General features: G+C 46.0%; 1 protein-coding gene across 1 annotated transcript; it reads left to right on the forward strand.

Annotated features, from left to right (window-relative positions):
• The first annotated feature begins 1,787 nt into the window (after positions 1–1,787).
• On the forward strand, positions 1,788–23,267 carry PUS1 (pseudouridine synthase 1). Its single transcript, XM_069756065.1, has 6 exons — positions 1,788–1,898; positions 7,332–7,606; positions 8,978–9,115; positions 17,527–17,629; positions 18,173–18,864; positions 20,475–23,267. The coding sequence occupies exons 2-6, from the start codon at positions 7,394–7,396 to the stop codon at positions 20,517–20,519; spliced, it is 1,191 nt and encodes a 396-aa protein (XP_069612166.1). The 5' UTR covers positions 1,788–1,898; positions 7,332–7,393; the 3' UTR covers positions 20,520–23,267.
• Positions 23,268–23,873: the final 606 nt, after the last annotated feature.

Here is a 23,873-nt window from a genome sequence, read left to right on the forward strand (position 1 = left end):
ATAGCCTTAAAGGAGAATGAACATATTTGATGATCAGTGGGAAGCAGAAGCATGTACCATCTTAACGTCCAACTTTGGCAATACTAAACTCTTATCAGCAAAGATGGAGGAGAAACTTCGACGGCAGTATCCAGAGACCATCTCAAGAAATGCCCTGATAAATTGAGGAACAGAGAAACCGTTCCAGGAACATCTCTGCCAATGGAAGAGAAGATGATACACACTGTTCTTAGATAGTACGTCCGAGGTCAGATCCCCTGCTTTGATGCGGGCTCCGGCGATGAGCCCGCATCAAAGCCGGGATATGTCAGCTGTTTTGAACAGCTGACATGTGCCCGCAATAGCGGCGGGTGGAATCGTGATTCACCCACCACTATTAACTAGTTAAATGCCGCTGTCAAACACTGACAGCGGCATTTAACTAGCGCTTCCGGCCATGCGTCGGCATTACAACCAGGGTTCTCCTTAAGACCTCTGTGGTTGTTGATGCTGGATTGCTATGAGCGTCACCCTGTGGTCGGCGGTCATAGCAAGCCTGTAATTCAGCTACATAGGAGCGATCTTATGATCGCTCCTATGTAGCTGACCCGATCCAGTTGTGCCAGCTTATAGTCTCCCATGGAGGTTATTGAAGCATGGCAAAAGTTAAAAAAAGTTTTAAAAATTATGAAAAAAAAAAATAAAATCACCCCCTTTCGCCACATTAAAAAAAAAACAATAAAAAAATTTCAAACCTACACATATTTGGTATCGCGGCATTCAGAATCGCCCGAGCTATCAATAAAAAAAAGGATTAACCTGATCGCTAAAAGGCGTAGGGAGAAAAAAAACAGAATTATGTTTTTTGGTTGTCGCGACATTGCATTAAAATGCATAACGGGCGATCAAAAGAACGTATCTGCACAAAAGTGGTATCATTAAAAACGTCAGCTCGGCACACAAAAAATAAGCCCTCACCCGACCCCAGATCACGAAAAATGGAGACACTATGGGTAACGGAAAAAGGCGCAATTTTTTTTTTATTTTTAACAAAGTTTGGATTTTTTTTTCACCACTTAAAGAAAGACCCTAGACATGTTAGGTGTCTATGAACTCGTAATGACCTGGAGAGTCATAATGGCAGGTCAGTTTTAGCATTTAGTCAACCTAGCAAAAAAGCCAAACAAAAAATAAGTGTGGAATTGCACTTATTTTTGCAATTTTTTCACCGCACTTGGAATTTTTTTCCCATTTTCTAGTACAAGACATGGTAAAACCAATGATATCATTCAAAAGTGCAACTCGTCCTGCAAAAAAATAAGCCCTCATATGGCCATATTGCCGGAAAAATAAAAAAGTTATGGCTCTGGGAAGGAGGGGAGCGAAAAACGAAAACAGAAAAATGAAAATACCCCGAGTCAAGAAGGGGTTAAGGCTCAAGAAATTGATATAAAACATTTTTATGACATTATGTAAAAAAAAAAAGTGCCACTTTGTGTTTTTTTTCTTTGAAGACAAATGTGTAGGAGCTCTTTGTCTGAACATCGCCTTAGCTGATCAATCCCCACTGCTCAGTGTTTTCCCATTCAGTGATTAAATTAGCTAAAAGAAAAATCCGACAGGAAGGCGACGAATTACTGAAATATTCACATCCTGCGGTTGTGGCTAGAGAAAAAGAACTGCGAAAAACTCCTCCAAGTCAGTGGTGGGCTGCACCTGCGCATGTGCGCAGTGGTACCCAGTAGTACCCAGCAGGGGGAGCTTTCGCTCCTGTAGCCATAGCTGTAGTGACGCTTCTCGCTGATTTTGATCCTCCCCGGCTGCCGTAGCGCTCAGAGCTCCAGACGAGCAGTCTCCCCACGTGTTGAAGCCGGATACAGAGCAGCAGCTGGCCGGGTCTGCCGCCCAGATCCCCGCAGGTTAGCGCCGTGTCAGGGGCTGCAGGCTCCGCTGGATGAGGACAGTGTGTATGGTGTGTGCACAGCCAGGACACGTGTCCCCCATGTGTGCGCTGGGCTGGGGCGCAGGTGGATACAAGTGATGGCAGGAGGGGCTGCAGGGTCCTTGTATTCACCATTGGGAATGACCTCTTAGGCTCTCCAGCCCTGCGTCCCACCGACCAGTCCCGTCAGACAGCTCTCCAGCCCTGCGTCCCACCGACCAGTCCCGTCAGACAGCTCTCCAGCCCTGCGTCCCACCGACCAGTCCCGTCAGACAGCTCTCCAGCCCTGCGTCCCACCGACCAGTCCCGTCAGACAGCTCTCCAGCCCTGCGTCCCACCGACCAGTCCCGTCAGACAGCTCTCCAGCCCTGCGTCCCACCGACCAGTCCCGTCAGACAGCTCTCCAGCCCTGCGTCCCACCGACCAGTCCCGTCAGACAGCTCTCCAGCCCTGCGTCCCACCGACCAGTCCCGTCAGACAGCTCTCCAGCCCTGCGTCCCACCGACCAGTCCCGTCAGACAGCTCTCCAACCCTGCGTCCCACCGACCAGTCCCGTCAGACAGCTCTCCAGCCCTGCGTCCCACCGACCAGTCCCGTCAGACAGCTCTCCAGCCCTGCGTCCCACCGACCAGTCCCGTCAGACAGCTCTCCAGCCCTGCGTCCCACCGACCAGTCCCGTCAGACAGCTCTCCAGCCCTGCGTCCCACCGACCAGTCCCGTCAGACAGCTCTCCAGCCCTGCGTCCCACCGACCAGTCCCGTCAGACAGCTCTCCAGCCCTGCGTCCCACCGACCAGTCCCGTCAGACAGCTCTCCAGCCCTGCGTCCCACCGACCAGTCCCGTCAGACAGCTCTCCAGCCCTGCGTCCCACCGACCAGTCCCGTCAGACAGCTCTCCAACCCTGCGTCCCACCGACCAGTCCCGTCAGACAGCTCTCCAGCCCTGCGTCCCACCGACCAGTCCCGTCAGACAGCTCTCCAGCCCTGCGTCCCACCGACCAGTCCCGTCAGACAGCTCTCCAGCCCTGCGTCCCACCGACCAGTCCCGTCAGACAGCTCTCCAGCCCTGCGTCCCACCGACCAGTCCCGTCAGACAGCTCTCCAGCCCTGCGTCCCACCGACCAGTCCCGTCAGACAGCTCTCCAGCCCTGCGTCCCACCGACCAGTCCCGTCAGACAGCTCTCCAGCCCTGCGTCCCACCGACCAGTCCCGTCAGACAGCTCTCCAGCCCTGCGTCCCACCGACCAGTCCCGTCAGACAGTTCTCCAGCTCTGCGTCTCGCCGACCAGTCCCGTCAGACAGCTCTCTAGCTCTGCGTCCTGCCGACCAGTCCCGTCAGACAGCTCTCTAGCTCTGCGTCCTGCCGACCAGTCCCGTCAGACAGCTCTCCAGCTCTGCGGCCCGCCAACTAGTCCCGTCAGACAGTTCTCCAGCTCTGCATCCCACCGACCAGTCCCGTCAGACAGCTCTCTAGCTCTGCGTCCTGCCGACCAGTCCCATCAGACAGCTCTCCAGCCCCGCGTCCCGCCAACTAGTCCCGTCAGACAGCTCTCCAGCTCTGTGTCCCGCCAACTAGTCCCGTCAGACAGCTCTCCAGCCCCGCGTCCCGCCAACTAGTCCCGTCAGACAGCTCTCCAGCTCTGTGTCCCGCCAACTAGTCCCGTCAGACAGCTCTCCAGCCCCGCGTCCCGCCAACTAGTCCCGTCAGACAGCTCTCCAGCTCTGTGTCCCGCCAACTAGTCCCGTCGGACAGCTCTCCAGCCCTGCGTCCCGCCAACTAGTCCCGTCAAACAGCTCTCCAGCCCCGCGTCCCGCCAACTAGTCCCGTCAGACAGCTCTCCAGCTCTGTGTCCCACCGACCAGTCCCGTCAGACAGCTCTCCAGCCCTGCGTCCCACCGACCAGTCCCGTCAGACAGCTCTCCAGCCCTGCGTCCCACCGACCAGTCCCGTCAGACAGCTCTCCAGCCCTGCGTCCCACCGACCAGTCCCGTCAGACAGCTCTCCAGCCCTGCGTCCCACCGACCAGTCCCGTCAGACAGTTCTCCAGCTCTGCGTCTCGCCGACCAGTCCCGTCAGACAGCTCTCTAGCTCTGCGTCCTGCCGACCAGTCCCGTCAGACAGCTCTCTAGCTCTGCGTCCTGCCGACCAGTCCCGTCAGACAGCTCTCCAGCTCTGCGGCCCGCCAACTAGTCCCGTCAGACAGTTCTCCAGCTCTGCATCCCACCGACCAGTCCCGTCAGACAGCTCTCTAGCTCTGCGTCCTGCCGACCAGTCCCATCAGACAGCTCTCCAGCCCCGCGTCCCGCCAACTAGTCCCGTCAGACAGCTCTCCAGCTCTGTGTCCCGCCAACTAGTCCCGTCAGACAGCTCTCCAGCCCCGCGTCCCGCCAACTAGTCCCGTCAGACAGCTCTCCAGCTCTGTGTCCCGCCAACTAGTCCCGTCAGACAGCTCTCCAGCCCCGCGTCCCGCCAACTAGTCCCGTCAGACAGCTCTCCAGCTCTGTGTCCCGCCAACTAGTCCCGTCAGACAGCTCTCCAGCCCTGCGTCCCGCCAACTAGTCCCGTCAAACAGCTCTCCAGCCCCGCGTCCCGCCAACTAGTCCCGTCAGACAGCTCTCCAGCTCTGTGTCCCGCCAACTAGTCCCGTCAGACAGCTCTCCAGCCCTGCGTCCCGCCGACTAGTCCCGTCAGACAGTTCTCCAGCTCTGCGTCCTGCCAACCAGTCTCGTCAGACAGCTCTCCAGCCCCGCGTCCCGCCAACTAGTCCCGTCAGACAGCTCTCCAGCTCTGCGGCCCGCCGACTAGTCCCGTCAGACAGCTCTCCAGCCCTGCGTCCTGCATGCCAGTCCCGTCAGACAGCTCTCCAGCTCTGCGTCCCGCCAACTAGTCCTGTCAGACAGCTCTCCAGCTCTGCGGCCCGCCGACTAGTTCCGTCAGACAGCTCTCCAGCCCTGCGTCCCACATGCCAGTCCCGTCAGACAGCTCTCCAGCCCCGCGTCCCGCCAACTAGTCCCGTCAGACAGCTCTCCAGCTCCGCGTCCCACCAACTAGTCCTGTCAGACAGCTCTCCAGCTCTGCTTCCCACATGCCAGTCCTGTCAGACAGCTCTCCAGTTCTGCGGCCCGCCGACTAGTCCCGTCAGACAGCTCTGTGGCACGCCGACTAGTCCCGTCAGACAGCTCTCCAGCTCTGCGTCCCACATGCCAGTGCCGTCAGACAGCTCTCCAGCCCTGCGTCCCGCCGACTAATCCTGTCAGACAGCTCTCCAGCCCTGCGTCCCGCCAACCAGTCCGGTCAAACAGCTCTCCAGCTCTGCGTCCCACCGACCAGTCTTGTCAGACAGCTCTCCAGCCCTGCGTCTCGCCGACCAGTCCCATCAGACAGCTCTCCAGCCCTGCGTCTCGCCGACCAGTCCCATCAGACAGCTCTCCAGCCCTGCGTCTCGCCGACCAGTCCCATCAGACAGCTCTCCAGCTCTGCGTCTCGCCGACCAGTCCCGTCAGACAGCTCTCCAGCTCTGTACCCCGCTGACCAGTCCTGTCAGACAGCTCTCCAGCTCTGTACCCCGCTGACCAGTCCTGTCAGACAGCTCTCCAGCTCTGTACCCCGCTGACCAGTCCCGTCAGACAGCTCTCCAGCTCTGCGTCCCGCCGACCAGTCCTGTCACAGCTCTCCAGCCCTACGTCAAGCCGAATAGTCCCCATCAGACTGCTCTCCAGCTCTGCGTCCCGCCGACCACTCTCCCCCACATCTCCCCAATCTGGAGAAGTGGGATAAGCAGCTGTCAGACTTCCCTGGAGCCGCTGATCTCTGTGGTGCACAGCAGCCATCATGTTCCAGATTCCCATACAGCGCAGCCATATGTTGTGGTTTTCCTCATAGTAAAGCGTGTCAGGATGGATCCCACACCGGTGGTTCCAGTCTCTAACTGTTCAGTGATCTCGTGCCATCTACACGTCATGGCTGCAGCCAATCGCTTTTCATCCACAATGACGCCACGGGAAGGCTGTGTTCACATGTAGTGTAAATGCAGCTTTATATCAATGTTTCCTGCAGCAAAATACGCAATAGCACACTGCTCTGTATATTACGGTACGTGTTTTTTCTCTCACCACTGGAGTGGCGCTTTAAGTGTAAGTCCCCTGCCCCTGGTCATATACTCACCCTCCGGTGTCTTCACCATTTTTTCGGGTCCCGCGTCGCCGTCTTGTGAGTGATTTTGAAGTCTGCGACATGTTAATTCCTCTTGCGTTTTATTTGAGGATTTTTCACATAGACTTGAATGAGATGAAGAAAATGTAATCTTCGCAAGTTTATCAAAGTTAAGTAACTGGAAGTTTCCATTACAAAGCAACTGTAATTAAAACATGACGTAACAAAAAGAGACAAAAACCGCAACTAAAAACAATGCAACATCAAAAATGCACCAAATGCTCATAATGCACCGTTAGCCATGGGATACATGCACACATTGGGGATTTGATGCAGATTTTCCATAACAGAATCCAAATGGGTTACATGTAGATTTTGTTGAGAATTTCACCTGTTTGTAGCAGTAAAGACCGCAATAAGCTCCGCACAAAGAATTCACATGCTGCAGATGTAAATCCGCGCTGCGGTCAGCTTATGTGGTGACTGTTTCCACAACGTGTGGGTAACATTATTAGGATCACATTAATTCAGAAGGTGCTGCAGACTTTCCACACAGAAGATACCGTACATACCATAGCTGCAATGTGTGTATCCGCCCCAAGGTGGTGCCAGCAAGCTATTGTAACCGTACATACTGCTTGTGTATAGGTCTAGCCATATGCCTGCCTCTGTAAGTAAATAATAATAATAATAATAATTTTATTTATATAGCGCCAACATATTCCGCAGCGCTTTACAAATTATAGAGAGGACTTGTACAGACAATAGACATTACAGCATAACAGAAATCACAGTTCAAAACAGATACCAGGAGGAGTGAGGGCCCTGCTCGCAAGCTTACAAACTATGGGGAAAAGGGGAGACACGAGAGGTGGATGGTAACAATTGCTACACAAATGTAGCATGCCTAGTTACAGGCAGGGCTGTGGAATCGGTAAGCTAAACCTGCGACTCCTTAGTTTCCCTGACTCCCGACCCCACAGCCCGGCCTCACTACTGAGCATGTACATAAAGTGCAGCACAGATTCATCTCAACTATACGCCGAGGTCCTTCGATCAGGAACAGAACAGACGTTTATAGGACGTTTCATAACTTTCCCAAACTCTTATGAAAACACAGCACATCCTGCATTGTACTACTGTACCAATTTATTATATATTGTCTGAGTCGGTTCATTTTATACCGACTCCACCAAAATGGCCACCGACTCCGACTCTACTGCCCTGGTTACCATGGTGCTCTGTTAATGTCTTCCAGGAAGGGTTGCTGACAGCTCTTGTACATTTTGCCTGTTTCTGGAGTCCTTCTGATTTCTCCTTATGGCTGACCTGTCCGAGGAGCCAAAACGACAAGCAAGTGGTGGAGAAATCAGGAAATCCTCCTGTCTCCAAGAGGAAACGGAGAATTTGGAAGAAAATGGACATGATGCGAAAAGATTCAAAGTGGATCATGACGATCAGAATAAGAAGCATCCAAAGAGGAAAGTGGTGCTGCTGATGGCGTATTCAGGGAAAGGCTACCATGGGATGCAGGTGAATAATATTACATATTTATGGAGGTAAAAATGGAAAAAGTTTGAAACCGGTTAGGGCCGGCTATAATTGAGAGCATGGTCTAGTCTCTCCTAATACACTGCTAAACCCAGGACCTGATATGTCAGCCTCGAGGCCGGAGCGTATTCACTACCCCGATACTCTCATATAATTACATAAGGGTATGTGCACACGATCAAGGTCCAAAGTGCTGCCAGGTATTGAACGCAGGTGAATCCGCGTGTGACCATTGAACCTTGCGGATTTACAGAGTCCAATACATTGTACTGGTGACATTTATCTTGTGGAGGCTCGCGTATCTGCAAGATAAATAGACATGCTGCGGTCTGGGAAGACGCACCACATGTCCGTCTCCACAGGTGAGCCCTGGGCCTCTTTGGACGCATAGTGGGCATGGGATTTCTTAAAATTACATTCACTATGCTGTAACATCTGGACGTTCCACAAGTACGCAGCGTTCAACCCACAGCGTTTACTGACCGTGTGCACCTACCCTAGGAGTATTGCTCTGACTGGATACAATTAGCAAACTCCCAACTGGGAGAGGTATTTGGAGTATAAGGGTGTGTGCACACGATCAGTAAATGCTGCAAGTTGGACGCTGCATACTTGTGGAACGTCCAACCCGCAGCTCACCCGCAGCACACTTTGTCGGAGCTGGCCAAAGTGAAAATGCCAAAACTCGCACAATTTTAGCGCAGCCGCCACTTGCTCCAAATTGATGCAGCTTTTCAAAGCATTTTAGGAAAGAATACTGGCATAAAAGCTTTGATGGTTTGGGCCTATGGTCTGTGGCAGGCTCCCTCAAGTTCTAAAGTATGTTTGCTTTGAAATACTGTTGCGTCTCAGAACAGATGTGCAGCAGTGTCCCATTCATGTTGCTGTGGTATCGGGCAGCATGAATCTGATAATGGGTTGCCTTTAAAAAGATGAAACAGTCCCTTTAAGGATTGCTGTTGGCGATCTTCTGATTTCTAGTCTATCATCTGATCCAGATGAAAGGAAACTGGGTTTGTGAATGCTTTATTTTAGTTCAAATGGGTTGTCCACCACTTTATTTAACCTAATAAAGGGCGTGTAGTTGTCCTAAAATAAAACAGATAAGCTTGCCTCCTGGACCCCTGCCGATGCACGATACAGCAGGCCGTGTTGCCCCCTTTTTGTCGGCGTATTCTACTCTCATTTCATTCTCTTCTGGTCCAGACTCCATATGACGGCTGCTTCCACTGCTGTGGCCATTGTAAAGTAAAATCAAAGTGGTGGACAACCCTTTTAAGGTACCATACCGTTCTACATCTGGTTGAGTAATTTTGTCGTCCCTTGCTGACATTTGGCTGCCTTGTTCTGCAGAGAAATGTGGGATCGTCACAGTATAAAACGATTGAAGATGTACTTGTGCAGGCTCTTGTCCTGTCGGGCTGTATTCCTGAGAATCATGCCGATGACATGAAAAAGATGTCCTTTCAGCGCTGTGCGCGCACCGATAAGGTAGGTGTTATGCCGGTAATCTTTTGTCTTTGGTTATTTTTAAATACTATAATCTGCATCATGAAAAACAATAAAAAGCACAATGGCTGTCTCATCCGGGATGCTCAGAGGTTATTATGGTAACATCACTTCATAAGAGGTATATGAATAATTTAGAGATTATTACTTTGATGCCCTTTTTTCTGGATTTAAAATGGTTCTAATAGTGGCTTTTTTTTATTTGTGCCTTTTTTATGCCTTTTTTTGTGCCTTTTTTATGTTAGAGGTTGTCTAAATTTTAGAAAAAGACTAATTAAAGATTTTCCCTTAAAGGAGGAGTATGAAAATAAGCAAGTTTGCAATTGATTTGCTTTTTCAATCTGTTTTGATTCCTCTGCTATGAGAGTTTTTATCTTAGGATGTGTACAGCTTGTTGCTATGGAGACCGACCACTAGAGCATTTCTCTCTTGTGTTGAGATATTGGCTTGCAAAATTTAGGATATAATTTAAGTCTAAGGAGGCATTAGTAGAACACAGCTAGAAAAGTATAGCCCAATAAAATAAAACGTAACTTTTACTAATACTATTAAAACATGGACAAAACAATACAACAAAAAATAGTGCTCTAATAAAAAACTGGTTTGATCTCACCAATTATGGTCGCAGTGTACCCATACCGATGATGAGGGGTCCCTGGGAGGGTCCAGTAGATGTAGGGTATAACAAAAGGGGGACGGGGGACCTTCTTACTAAACCCCTGTCGTGCCCCAGCAATGACTCCTGTCCTCACAAGGACAGGCCCAAATGTGCCCTACTATGGACACCCCCCACCATGTATAATGTAGTAATTCTTGGGAGAATTTTTTTCACTGGGGTCATGGACTTCTTCCCCTGTATGATGTTGACCAGTCATAGACAGGCAGCAACATACTAGTTAAAAAAGTACATCCACACAAAATGAGCTTGGAGCAGGTTTTTCAGTGTGAAACATGTAATGACAGACAGTCTGCTCCCACTGGTCTCACTGCAGATTGATTACAAGTGTCGGGAGTAGAGTAGAGACTAAGAACACATTTCAGCTTTCATCTCGCTGTAGTCAATGTGGGGGAGGGGTAGTACAGCAGACCTGAGCTTTGTTTTATTGCAAATGCCTCTACAGCTCTCCTCACTGTACTGTTAGTTCAGCAGAACTCTCCTGCACCCACACTGACTGCCATGAGATGAAAGGTGCTGATGAGCTGTGGTTTACCCCCGGAACTTTGTAATTACACACAGCTCTGCATTGAGATCAGACCATCTGTCATTACATGTCTCACACAAGAGAAAGCCTGTTCAAAACTATTGTGGGGGCATTTTCTTTTTTCCCTTGTGTGTTGCGGACTACTTGATTGCTCAATGTCACACAGTAGAAGAAGTACATGCCTCCAGAAACGAATCTCTGGTAATGCCCCCATATTCATAACATAAACTATAACTTAAACTTTAGAAGCTAATATCTCTACAACACAGAAATTTAAAAAGTAAAAAAAGACATTTTGTTCGGTTCTGCAGCCACTATTCCATGATTTGGGCAGTTTAACATGCTCAAACTGGTGAAAGGTCCTGTTTAACTCCTGAGATCCCAGCCTATCGATTTTTATATAGCGGTTTGCTGCTCACCTCCCTCTCAGCTCCTGAGCTTTTATCAGTCCTGCAAAATCACTATCCCTCAGCCCCCTCTATCAGCTTTTTCCAGAATTGTTCTATTCATTGCTTAAGCCATGTGATTGTTCAACAGCCTTGTTATATCTGGATCCAAATCTAGTGATCGTTTGGTAACATAGTAACATAGTTAGTAAGGCCGAAAAAAGACATTTGTCCATCCAGTTCAGCCTATATTCCATCATAATAAATCCCCAGATCTACGTCCTTCTACAGAACCTAATTGTATGATACAATATTGTTCTGCTCCAGGAAGACATCCAGGCCTCTCTTGAACCCCCGACTGAGTTCGCCATCACCACCTCCTCAGGCAAGCAATTCCAGATTCTCACTGCCCTAACAGTAAAGAATCCTCTTCTATGTTGGTGGAAAAACCTTCTCTCCTCCAGACGCAAAGAATGCCCCCTTGTGCCCGTCACCTTCCTTGGTATAAACAGATCCTCAGCGAGATATTTGTATTGTCCCCTTATATACTTATACATGGTTATTAGATCGCCCCTCAGTCGTCTTTTTTCTAGACTAAATAATCCTAATTTCGCTAATCTATCTGGGTATTGTAGTTCTCCCATCCCCTTTATTAATTTTGTTGCCCTCCTTTGTACTCTCTCTAGTTCCATTATATCCTTCCTGAGCACCGGTGCCCAAAACTGGACACAGTACTCCATGTGCGGTCTAACTAGGGATTTGTACAGAGGCAGTATAATGCTCTCATCATGTGTATCCAGACCTCTTTTAATGCACCCCATGATCCTGTTTGCCTTGGCAGCTGCTGCCTGGCACTGGCTGCTCCAGGTAAGTTTATCATTAACTAGGATCCCCAAGTCCTTCTCCCTGTCAGATTTACCCAGTGGTTTCCCGTTCAGTGTGTAATGGTGATATTGATTCCCTCTTCCCATGTGTATAACCTTACATTTATCATTGTTAAACCTCATCTGCCACCTTTCAGCCCAAGTTTCCAACTTATCCAGATCCATCTGTAGCAGAATACTATCTTCTCTTGTATTAACTGCTTTACATAGTTTTGTATCATCTGCAAATATCGATATTTTACTGTGTAAACCTTCTACCAGATCATTAATGAATATGTTGAAGAGAACAGGTCCCAATACCGACCCCTGCGGTACCCCACTGGTCACAGCGACCCAGTTAGAGACTATACCATTTATAACCACCCTCTGCTTTCTATCACTAAGCCAGTTACTAACCCATTTACACACATTTTCCCCCAGACCAAGCATTCTCATTTTGTGTACCAACCTCTTGTGCGGCACGGTATCAAACGCTTTGGAAAAATCGAGATATACAGTTAGGGCCAGAAATATTTGGACAGTGACACAAGTTTTGTTATTTTAGCTGTTTACAAAAACATGTTCAGAAATGCAATTATATATATAATATGGGCTGAAAGTGCACACTCCCAGCTGCAATATGATAGTTTCCACATCCAAATCGGAGAAAGGGTTTAGGAATCATAGCTCTGTAATGCATAGCGTCCTCTTTTTCAAGGGACCAAAAGTAATTGGATAATGGACTCTAAGGGCTGCAATTAACTCTGAAGGCGTCTCCCTCGTTAACCTGTAATCAATGAAGTAGTTAAAAGGTCAGGGGTGGATTCCAGGTGTGTGGTTTTGCATTTGGAAGCTGTTGCTCTGAGCAGACAACATGCGGTCAAAGGAACTCTCAATTGAGGTGAAGCAGAACATCCTGAAGCTGAAAAAAAAGAAAAAATCCATCAGAGAGATAGCAGACATGCTTGGAGTAGCAAAATCAACAGTTGGGTACATTCTGAGAAAAAAGGAATTGACTGGTGAGCTTGGGAACTCAAAAAGGCCTGGGCGTCCACGGATGACAACAGTGGTGGATGATCGCTGCATACTTAATTTGGTGAAGAAGAACCCGTTCACAACATCAACTGAAGTCCAGAACACTCTCAGTGAAGTAGGTGTATCTGTCTCTAAGTCAACAGTAAAGAGAAAACTCCATGACAGTAAATACAAAGGGTTCACATCTAGATGCAAACCATTCATCAATACCAAAAATAGACAGGCCAGAGTTAAATTTACAGAAAAACACCTCAAGAAGCCAGCTCAGTTCTGGAAAAGTATTCTATGGACAGATGAGACAAAGATCAACCTGTACCAGAATGATGGGAAGAAAAAAGTTTGGAGAAGAAAGGGAACGGCACATGATCCAAGGCACACCACATCCTCTGTAAAACATGGTGGAGGCAACGTGATGGCATGGGCATGCATGGCTTTCAATGGCACTGGGTCACTTGTGTTTATTGATGACATAAGAGCAGACAAGAGTAGCCGGATGAATTCTGAAGTGTACCGGGATATACTTTCAGCCCAGATTCAGCCAAATGCTGCAAAGTTGATTGGACGGCGCTTCATAGTACAGATGGACAATGACCCCAAGCATACATCCAAAGCTACCCAGGAGTTCATGAGTGCCAAAAAGTGGAACATTCTGCAATGGCCAAGTCAATCTCCAGATCTAAACCCAATTGAGCATGCATTTCACTTGCTCAAATCCAGACTTAAGACGGAAAGACCCACAAACAAGCAAGACCTGAAGGCTGCGGCTGTAAAGGCCTGGCAAAACTTTAAGAAGGAGGAAACCCAGCGTTTGGTGATGTGCATGGGTTCCAGACTTAAGGCAGTGATTGCCTCCAAAGGATTTGCAACAAAATATTGAAAATAAAAATATTTTGTTTGGGTTATGTTTATTTGTCCAATTACTTTTGACCTCCTAAAATGTGGAGTGTTTGTAAAGAAATGTGTACAATTCCTACATTTTCTATCAGATATTTTTGTTCAACCCTTAAAATTAAACGTTACAATCTGCACTTGAATTCTGTTGTAGAGGTTTCATTTCAAATCCAATGTGGTGGCATGCAGAGCCCAACTCGCGAAAATTGTGTCACTGTCCAAATATTTCTGGCCCTAACTGTACCACGTCCAATGACTCACCGTGGTCCAGCCTATAGCTTACCTCTTCATAAAAACTGATTAGATTGGTTTGACAGGAGCGATTTCTCATAAACCCATGCTGATATGGAGTTAAACAGTTATTCTCATTGAGATAATCCAGAATAACATCCCTCAGAAACCCTTCAAATATTTTACCAACAATAGAGGTTAGACTTACTGGCCTATAATTTCCAGGTTCACTTTTAGAGCCCTTTTTTCAATATTGGCACCACATTTGCTATGCGCCAATCCTGCGGAACAGACCCTGTCGCTATAGAGTCCCTAAAAATAAGAAATAATGGTTTATCTATTACATTACTTAGTTCTCTTAGTACTCGTGGGTGTATGCCATCCGGACCCGGAGATTTATCTATTTTAATCTTATTTAGCCGGTTTCGCACCTCTTCTTGGGTTAGATTGGTGACCCTTAATATAGGGTTTTCATTGTTTCTTGGGATTTCACCTAGCATTTCATTTTCCACCGTGAATACCGTGGAGAAGAAGGTGTTTAATATGTTAGCTTTTTCCTCGTCATCTACAACCATTCTTTCCTCACTATTTTTTAAGGGGCCTACATTTTCAGTTTTTATTCTTTTACTATTGATATAGTTGAAGAACAGTTTGGGATTAGTTTTAAGGTACTGTCACACTAGACGATATCGCTAGCGATCCGTGACGTTGCAGCGTCCTCGCTAGCGATATCGTCCAGTGTGACAGGCAGCAGCGATCAGGCCCCTGCTGGGAGATCGCTGGTCGGGGAAGAAAGTCCAGAACTTTAGTTCGTCGCTGGACTCCCCGTAGACATCGCTGAATCGGCGTGTGTGACACCGATTCAGCGATGTCTTTGCTGGTAACCAGGGTAAACATCGGGTAACTAAGCGCAGGGCCGCGCTTAGTAACCCGATGTTTACCCTGGTTACCATCCTAAAAGTAAAAAAACAAACAGTACATACTTACCTACAGCCGTCTGTCCTCCAGCGCTGTGCTCTGCTCTCCTCCTGCTCTGGCTGTGAGCGTCGGTCAGCCGGAAAGCAGAGCGGTGACGTCACCGCTCTGCTTTCTGGCTGCCCGGCGCTCACAGCCAGACCAGAGAAGCAGAGCGCCGAGGACAGACAGCGGTAGGTAAGTATGTAGCGTTTGTTTTTTTACTTTTTAGGATGGTAACCATGGTAAACATCGGGTTACTAAGCGCGGCCCTGCGCTTAGTTACCCGATGTTTACCCTGGTTACCGGGGACCTCGGGATCGTTGGTCGCTGGAGAGCTGTCTGTGTGACAGCTCTCCAGCGACCAAAGAGCGACGCTGCAGCGATCCGGATCGTTGTCGGTATCGCTGCAGCGTCGCTATGTGTGACGGTACCTTTACTCTCCTTAGCAATGTGCTTCTCTGTTTCCTTTTTGGCAGCTTTAATTAGTTTTTTAGATAAAGTATTTTTCTCCCTATAGTTTTTTAGAGCTTCAATGGTGCCATCCTGCTTTAGTAGTGCAAATGCTTTCTTTTTACTGTTAATTGCCTGTCTTACTTCTTTGTTTAGCCACATTGGGTTTTTCCTATTTCTAGTCCTTTTATTCCCACAAGGTATAAACCGCTTACAGTGCCTATTTAGGATGTTCTTAAACATTTCCCATTTATTATCTGTATTCTTATTTCTGAGGATATTGTCCCAGTCTACCAGATTAAGGGCATCTCTAAGCTGGTCAAACTTTGCCTTCCTAAAGTTCAGTGTTTTTGTGACTCCCTGACAAGTCCCCCTAGTGAAAGACAGGTGAAACTGTACAATATTGTGGTCGCTATTTCCTAGATGCCCGACCACCTGCAGATTTGTTATTCTGTCAGGTCTATTAGATAGTATTAGGTCTAAAAGTGCTGCTCCTCTGGTTGGATTCTGCACCAATTGTGAAAGATAATTTTTCTTGGTTATTAGCAGAAACCTGTTGCCTTTATGGGTTTCACAGGTTTCTGTTTCCCAGTTAATATCCGGGTAGTTAAAGTTCCCCATAACCAGGACCTCATTATGGGTTGCAGATTCATCTATCTGCTTTAGAAGTAGACTTTCCATGGTTTCTGTTATATTTGGGGGTTTGTAACAGACCCCAATGAGAATTTTGTTACCATTTTTCCCTCCATGAATTTCGACCCATATGGACTCGACATCCTCATTTCCTTCGCTAATATCCTCCCTTAAAGTGGACTTTAGACAAGACTTTACATAGAGACAAACCCCTCCTCCTCTCCGATTTTTACGATCCTTTCTAAACAGACTGTAACCCTGTAAGTTAACAGCCCAGTCATAGCTTTCATCTAACCATGTCTCGGTTATTCCCACTATGTCAAAGTTACCTGTAGATATTTCTGCTTCTAGTTCTTCCATCTTGTTTGTCAGGCTTCTGGCGTTTGCAAGCATGCAGTTTAGAGGATTTTGTTTTGTTCCAATCTCCTCGCTGTGGATTGTTTTAGAAATGTTCTTACCTCCCTTCTGAGTTTGTTTTCCTGGATCTTCTTTGGTAGATTTCAGAACCAGCCAGTGACAGACCTGAGCATGTCACATTAGCAGGATAAGCTTAGCTACTGAACCAGAACCGTCACACAAGGAGCGCCCACCCCCAGCATCGGGAAAATGAGAGTGTAGAGCTTTGTGCTGCGCACGACATAACTTGTGTATAACCCTTTAAAACTGTCAAAGTAAGCTTGCTTATGGATTCTCCGTTGGATGGACCCTATCACAGGCAGCATTAATCAGAGCCAAGCTTCAGGATGGGAGATAAATATGTCTTTAACATAGTTCAAAATACGCCATTCGGGGACCGTAGCGAGAGACGCGACTAGTCAGCCGTAGTCTCCCCCAGGTTCTCTCCACCCCATTCCAGATGATTGACAAGCCTCTCTGTAATCCCCAGCCAGCTTTTCCAAACTATGCTTTCTGTGGAATGCCGCAGTGATTCTGAGAGAGACCTGTTTAGCTGCAATCACGCAGCCAGACTTTAATCCATGTTGCTGGCAGTTCAGGCAGCAAGAATCCAGTTATAGGTTCCCAATGACTCGTTCTGCAGCTATCAACAGAAAGGAAAATGGTGCAAAATCTTTAATGAAGGCCAATTGTAAAAAAAAAATAATTTTTAGCTCCAAATATTTGCATTTAAGTTCAAAAGAAGAAAAAATAATGTGCCCAATGCTGGACACTCCCGTTAACTGTACTTGGCTTCATCTGTTTTTGCATGGTGGGCCTGGTTTTCTTTATCCAGATATTTTAGCCTAATTCATCATTTGCGACTCTACAAAATATCGTAACCTTTTTGCACAGCTGTACTCCAGCACCATTCTGGAGCACATAATCACATCTAATCTTATTTTTGCACAGTTGAAGACTAATATGTAAGATTTTAACGGAATGTGACTTTTTGTTCTAAAAAGAGAGGACAAAAAAAAAATCATATTTTTGATTTTGCATGACGTCAATTTGAAGAACTGGCTTTTTCCTCGCTGCCTAATAGTTGCCACTCCCAGACCTGTGCCATTGTGACTGGATGCTCACCCTTTCTCTGAAAGAGGTTTATGTTCCATCTAATCAGTAGCAGTCTCAGAGCATGTCCATTCTTTCCGCGTTTTTTTGCAGCGTTTTTCACCCATTCAAACAAGTGGTGAAAAAAAAACCACATGAAACATTTTTCCTGCCAAGAGACCGTTTTGGTGCAGAAATTTCTGTTGTAAATACTCGACGTGCACTTACCCTAAAGGTATATATTGCTTCCATTTTAGGGAGTGTCTGCTGCTGGGCAAGTTGTGTCTCTGAAGGTATGGCTGATCGACAACATAGTGGAAAAAATTAATGGTCAACTGCCTTCCCAAATAAGAATAATAGGTAAGGACGTTATTTGTAGTGTGGAAGGACCTTGTCGTTTATTCTTTTATTAAAGTGACTGTGATTTAAAGGGACTGATTTTGTAATGTAAAGACATGGCGGTAATAAATGTGTTATTGTTCTTCGCTAATCGTCATATGAAGTTCTGTGATTAAATTTTGTTGCACAGGGGCCGGACTGTACAGGGGGTCTTTTCCTCCTTGTCTGTGATTCCCCGGCCCCTCTGCCTGCCTATGGTCTCTGAATGACCTGCTTCCTCTGTGTGAAATCTCAGCAGTGGCCTGTCATCCAGAGACCGGAGGCAGCAGAGGGGTCGGGAGTTACAGACAAGGAGGAGAAGACCCAGTGCACAGTCCTGCCCCTGTGCATTTACATCTAATTAGCTGAGAAAGGTATCAATATAATCAATATTACAGCTCCATTACAGCCATGTTTAATGCATAGATAAAACATAACTTCGATTTTTGTGAAGAACTGGGTCTTTTATGCAACACAAACTTTTGACTTTGCACATTGTTCTCACATTTCATTTCCTCGTCTAAGGACTGAAACGAGTTACGGGACGGTTTAACTCCAAGAACTCGTGTGATGCCCGTACCTATTCCTACACGCTACCTACTTTTGCCTTTGCTCATAAGGACCACGGTCTGCAAGAGGAAAGCTTCCGGCTTGGCCAAGAAACTTTAGATAAAGTGAATGAACTGCTTGCGCTCTACAAAGGTACACACAATTTCCATAATTTCACATCACAGAAAGGACCTTGGGACCCCAGTGCTAAACGTTATATCATGGAGATGAATTGTGAGCCGCCTTTCCTGCAGGGCGGCCTGGAGCTGGCCGTGATTAAGGTGAAAGGACAAAGTTTCATGATGCATCAGATACGCAAGATGATTGGACTGGTTATTGCGGTGGTGAAAGGATATGCTCCACCATCTATAATGCAGAGGAGCTGGGGAGAGGAAAAAGTAGACATACCCAAAGCTCCAGGTCTGGGACTGGTACTAGAGAGGGTCCACTTTGAGAAGTACAATCGGCGTTTTGGGAATGACGGTCTTCATGAGTCATTGGACTGGGCAGAGGAGGAAGAAAAAATTGAGGCATTTAAGAAAGCACATATCTATCCTACAATTATTCAGACTGAAATTGAAGAAAAGTCCATGGCAAGCTGGCTAGACACTTTACCCATTCATGACTATGATGCAACTTCTCAGGGGCAGAATATGGCCAATCACAAGGTAAACCATTTTTATAAATCTATTATAAGGGTGAAGGTGCATGCAGAAATGGCTGTCAAATTAGGAACCCCCCCACTTTTGGGTGCAATGATTTTTAAGCCAGCTTCAAAGTTACTGTTATTAGCAGAATATAGTGCTGTGTGAAAGGGGAATGTGCTGCCGATAACATTATTTGTGCAAAGAACAATCATATTAGCAAGCATTCTGGTCGCCTAGAATGTTTGTCAGCCTATATACACAGGACAGTAAACCACCGCTGATTGGTTTACAAATAGGTGATCGACGGTCATTTAATGGCTTAGATCGCCTTATCTAATGGCGGCACAAGTCCGGCATGAGCAGGGATTACAAAGATCAAATTACAAGTTCTACTAGATTTTCCCTAGACGCCTAAAACAGATGTATGGCTAATCAGACGGCATCTTCAATATGACAGGTTTCCTATAACATGTTAGTTCCAGTTATTTCTGCTGCTGTTTTGAGAATCTTTTACTGCTGCAAATGTAATCATCATTTCTACTATCCTCCACCTATTCGACTAATCCTCTACCTTTTCGACTAATCCTCTACCTTTTCGACTAATCCTCTGCCTTTTCAACTAATCCTCCGCTTTTTCGACTAATCCTCCGCCTTTTCTACTAATCCTCCACCTTTTTGACTATCCTCTGCCTATTCGACTAATCCTCCACCTTTTTGACTATCCTCTGCCTATTCGACTAAACCTCCGCCTTTTCAACTATCCTCCGCCTATTCGACTAATCCTCCGCCTTTTCAACTATCCTCTGCCTATTCGACTAATCCTCCGCCTTTTCGACTAATCCTCCGCCTTTTCGACTAATCCTCCGCCTTTTCGACTAATCCTTTAGTTCATCTTTGTGCATTCAGATACCGTATCCCGCATGTTCTGCACTTTTGATATGACATTTTAGATTTACAGTTTCAGTCTTGCATTGAAATATTTTAGTTAGAAAACCATATATAATCATATTCTCCCATTGCCTTTTAGGTGCGTTTCATTACACAATCTAACACTGTCCATCCATTATTGTTAGGCCATGTACACAAGACCGTATTTTCAGTCGAAGTTTTGTCCATGAAAAAAACAGAAGGCACTCAGACCAATGTTATTTGATAGGACTGTTCAGATGTGCAGGGTTTTTTTACTGACCGGATCTGCGAACAAATCGCAGCGTGCAATAGTTTTTCTCCTTATGTCGGATGAGACTTAGCTATTCAAGTCTATGGTTGTGCAAACAATTCGGATCCCATACAGATCCACCATATAGCATCCAATTTTTTACCGATGCATTGCAATTGATTAACATATAAAACTTATTTTGGTTTTGTGAATGTTAATAACTGCTGATGGATAAAAATGGCTGCCATATGGAAGGAGATGACTCTCAGGTGACTTTTTTATGCACTCATGCAACCTTTGCCTTGGTGTCAGATTGCCTGTTAGACATCCTAATGGCAAACGGAATTGCAATAGCTAGTGGTCAGTTCATTCATATATTTCCAGGAGGAATGACAAAATGCTTTTATTTAGACATTAGATTGAATCTTTCCTTTGTTTGTTTTTTTGCTAATTCTGTAACATTTTACTACAGGTGGAAGCAGCGGTGCAGAGTGATGATGATGGAGGCTCTGACTGATGGTTCGTCATATCTAACGTTACATCATTCCACAATTTGAAGATGCCTTACAGGAGGCACTTTATGTAATACTGGGCACAGTATTGACTAGCAATTTAATTGGGGCACGAGGTGTATAAACCATGATCCTCTTTCAGGATCCTGCACTGTTTTTAGTTTAGTTTTTTTTTTCCTTTCATGAAAGGTTTATACCTGTGGATAATCAGAAGGAATATCTGATAACACAATCCATATCGGTCTGGTAAGTTTGGTGAAACTTGGCATAACAGAAGAGTAAATGCCAGGAAGAACTGAGCAGGGCATGATGAATTCGTAGCCTCAGCCAAGTGATGGCCTTCCAGAGGTCAGAGGATTTTTCTGTGCCGTGCCTTGGGGATAAATGGTCTCCTAATAAATGTTGTACATTTTCATTTCTGACTGAAAGGGGTTGTTCACTACCTGGACAACCCCTATTTAAATTAAGTAGTCCTGCTGATTGACAGTAGGGCTCAAAAACCTGGCAGACCCAGTGTCGCCATAACTGGAATGGCGCTGGTGTGGGAGATGCATATATGTTGTTTTTATTTAACAAAGGGGACTACTTCACTTGAAAAGGGGTGATCCAGGTACTGGATTTATCATATAGAGAGCTATTTGTAATCTCTAGGCTGGAGAAATCAACCATTACTGTAAGATGTCCTACCATCTGATTGTAAATCCATGTGCCTACTTCATTTGCGATTTGTAACTTACGCTACCATTCAAAAGTTTAGGGTCACCCAGACAATTTTGTGTTTTCCATGAAAACTCATACTTTTATTAATCCAATGAGTTGTCAAATGAATTGAAAATCTAGTTCAGACATTGACAAGGTTCAAAAAAAAAAGATTTTTATTTGAAATAATAATTTTCTCCTTCAAACTTTGCTTTCGTCAAACAATGCTCCCTTTGCAGCAATTACAGCATTGCAGACCTTTGGCATTCTAGCAGTTAATTTGCTGAGGTAATCTGGAGAAATCTGGTCCCATGATTCCAGAAGCCCCTCCCACAAGTTGGTTTGGCTTGATGGGCACTTTTTGCGTACCATACGGTCAAGCTGCTACCACAACAGCTCAATGGGGTTGAGATCTGGAGACTGCACTGGCCACTCCATTACAGATAGAATACCAGCTGCCTGCTTCTTCCCTAAATAGTTCTTGCATAATTTGGAGGTGTGCTCTGGGTCATTGTCCTGTTGTAGGATGAAATTGGCTTCAATCAAGCGCTGTCCACGGGGTATGGCATGGCGTTGAAAAATGGAGTGATAGCCTTTCTTATTCAATATCCCTTTTACCTTGTACAAATTTCCCACTTTACCAGCACCAAAGCAACCTCAGATCACATTACCTCCAACATGCTTGACAGATGGCGTCAGGCACTCTTCCAGCATCTTTTCATTTGTTCTGCGTCTCACAAATGTTCTGTGTGATCCAAACACCTCAAACTTGGATTTGTCTGTCCTTAACACTTTTTTCCAATCTTCCTCTGTCCATTGTCTGTGTTCTTTTGCCCATATTAATCTTTTCCTTTTATTAGCCAGTCTCAGATATGACTTTTTCTTTGCCACTCTGCCCTGAAGGCCAGCATCCTGGAGTCCCCTCTTCACTGTAGACGTTGACACTGGCGTTTTGCATGTACTATTTAATGAAGCTGCCAGTTGAGGACCTGTGAGGCATCGATTTCGCAAACTACAGACTCTAATGTACTTGTTTTGTTGCTCAGTTGTGCAGCAAGGCCTCCCACTTCTCTTTCTACTCTGGTTAGAGCCTGTTTGTGCTCTCCTCTGAAGGGAGTAGTACACACCGTTGTAGAAAATCTTCACTTTCTTGTCAATTTCTCGCATGGAATAGCCTGCATTTCCAAGAACAAGAATAGACTGTCGAGTTTCACATGAAATTTATTTTTTTTCTGGCCATTTTGAGAGTCTAATGGAATCAACAAATGTAATTCTCCAGATTCTCAACTAGCACAAAGGAAGGTGGGGTTTATAGGTTCTTCAATCAGCCAAACTGTTTTCAGCTGTTCTAACATACTTGCACAAGGGTTTTCAAGGGTATTCTAACCATCCATTAGCTTTCTTACACAGTTGGCAATCGTAAAGTACAGTAAGAACACTGGAGTGATGTTTTTTTGAAATTGGCCTCTATTAGTGATGAGCGAGTGTACTCGTTGCTCAGGTTTTCCCAAGCACGCTCGGGTGGTCTTCGAGTATTTGTTAGTGTTAGGAGATTTAGTTTTAATCGCTGCAGCTGAATGATTTACAGCGATTAGCCAGGCTGAAAACGTGGGGGTTGCCTGGTTGCTAGGGAATCCCCACATGTATTCAAGCTGGCTAGTAGCTGTAAATCATTCAGCTGCCGCAATGAAAACTAAATCCCCGAGCACTTAGAAATACTCGGAGATCACCTGAAAGTGCTCGGGAAAACCAGAGCAATGAGTATACTCGCTCATCACTAGCCTCTATACAAGTATGCAGATATTGCATTACAAACCAGACTTTTGAAGCTAGAACAGTCATTTACCACATTAACTATGTATAGAGTGTATTTCTGAATCATTTAATGTTGGCTTAATTTGAAAAAAACTGCTTTTCTTTCAAAAATAAGGAAACTTCTAAGTGACCCTAAACTTTTGCGGTACACAGGACTGTCCACTCGAATCACAATAGGAGCTGTATCTGATGAAACATCTTTTTATGTTATCCTTTTTAATAAATTCATCATTTTACAATTTCGGATTTGTGTTTTATTCACTGTTAAACACTTCCTCAGCTCAGATGCTTGAATTTACATTGTTCCCAGACCCCATTCTTTGGGCAAATCTAACATTTTGTCTTAGGACTTTAAAATGTGTTACTGACTCTTCGTTTCACTACATGACTTTCCCTTAGTGATTAAAGTTGGCAGGGTCACTCACCTAGTACTTGAGCTCATGCCGTAAAACAGGGGTCCCCAACTCCAGTCCTCAAGGCCCACCAACATGTCATGTTTTCAGGATTTCCTTAGTCTTGCCCAGGTAATAATTGCATCACCTGTGCAATGCAAAGGAAATCCTGAAAACATGACCTGTTGGTGGGCCTTGAGGACTGGAGTTGGGGACCCCTGCCGTAAAAGACAGGGAAAAACAGTATCATGTACTGATTGATTAGCCAAGCTAAATTGCCATTCCATTCACATATTATTATTACACGTGTGAGAAACCAGCCACAAGACTCATTTTAAAGGTCATTATTTTGGGCACAACATACAAGCCCTAAAATGTGAGTGTTCTGTCCTCACTAGCTGAGGCAGGCTCATACGTAGCTATACAGTCAGCTAAACCGCTATACCGGGGTCC

This window comes from Ranitomeya imitator, chromosome 1, assembly GCF_032444005.1.
Source record: "Ranitomeya imitator isolate aRanImi1 chromosome 1, aRanImi1.pri, whole genome shotgun sequence".
Classification (NCBI taxonomy): Eukaryota; Metazoa; Chordata; class Amphibia; order Anura; family Dendrobatidae; genus Ranitomeya; species Ranitomeya imitator.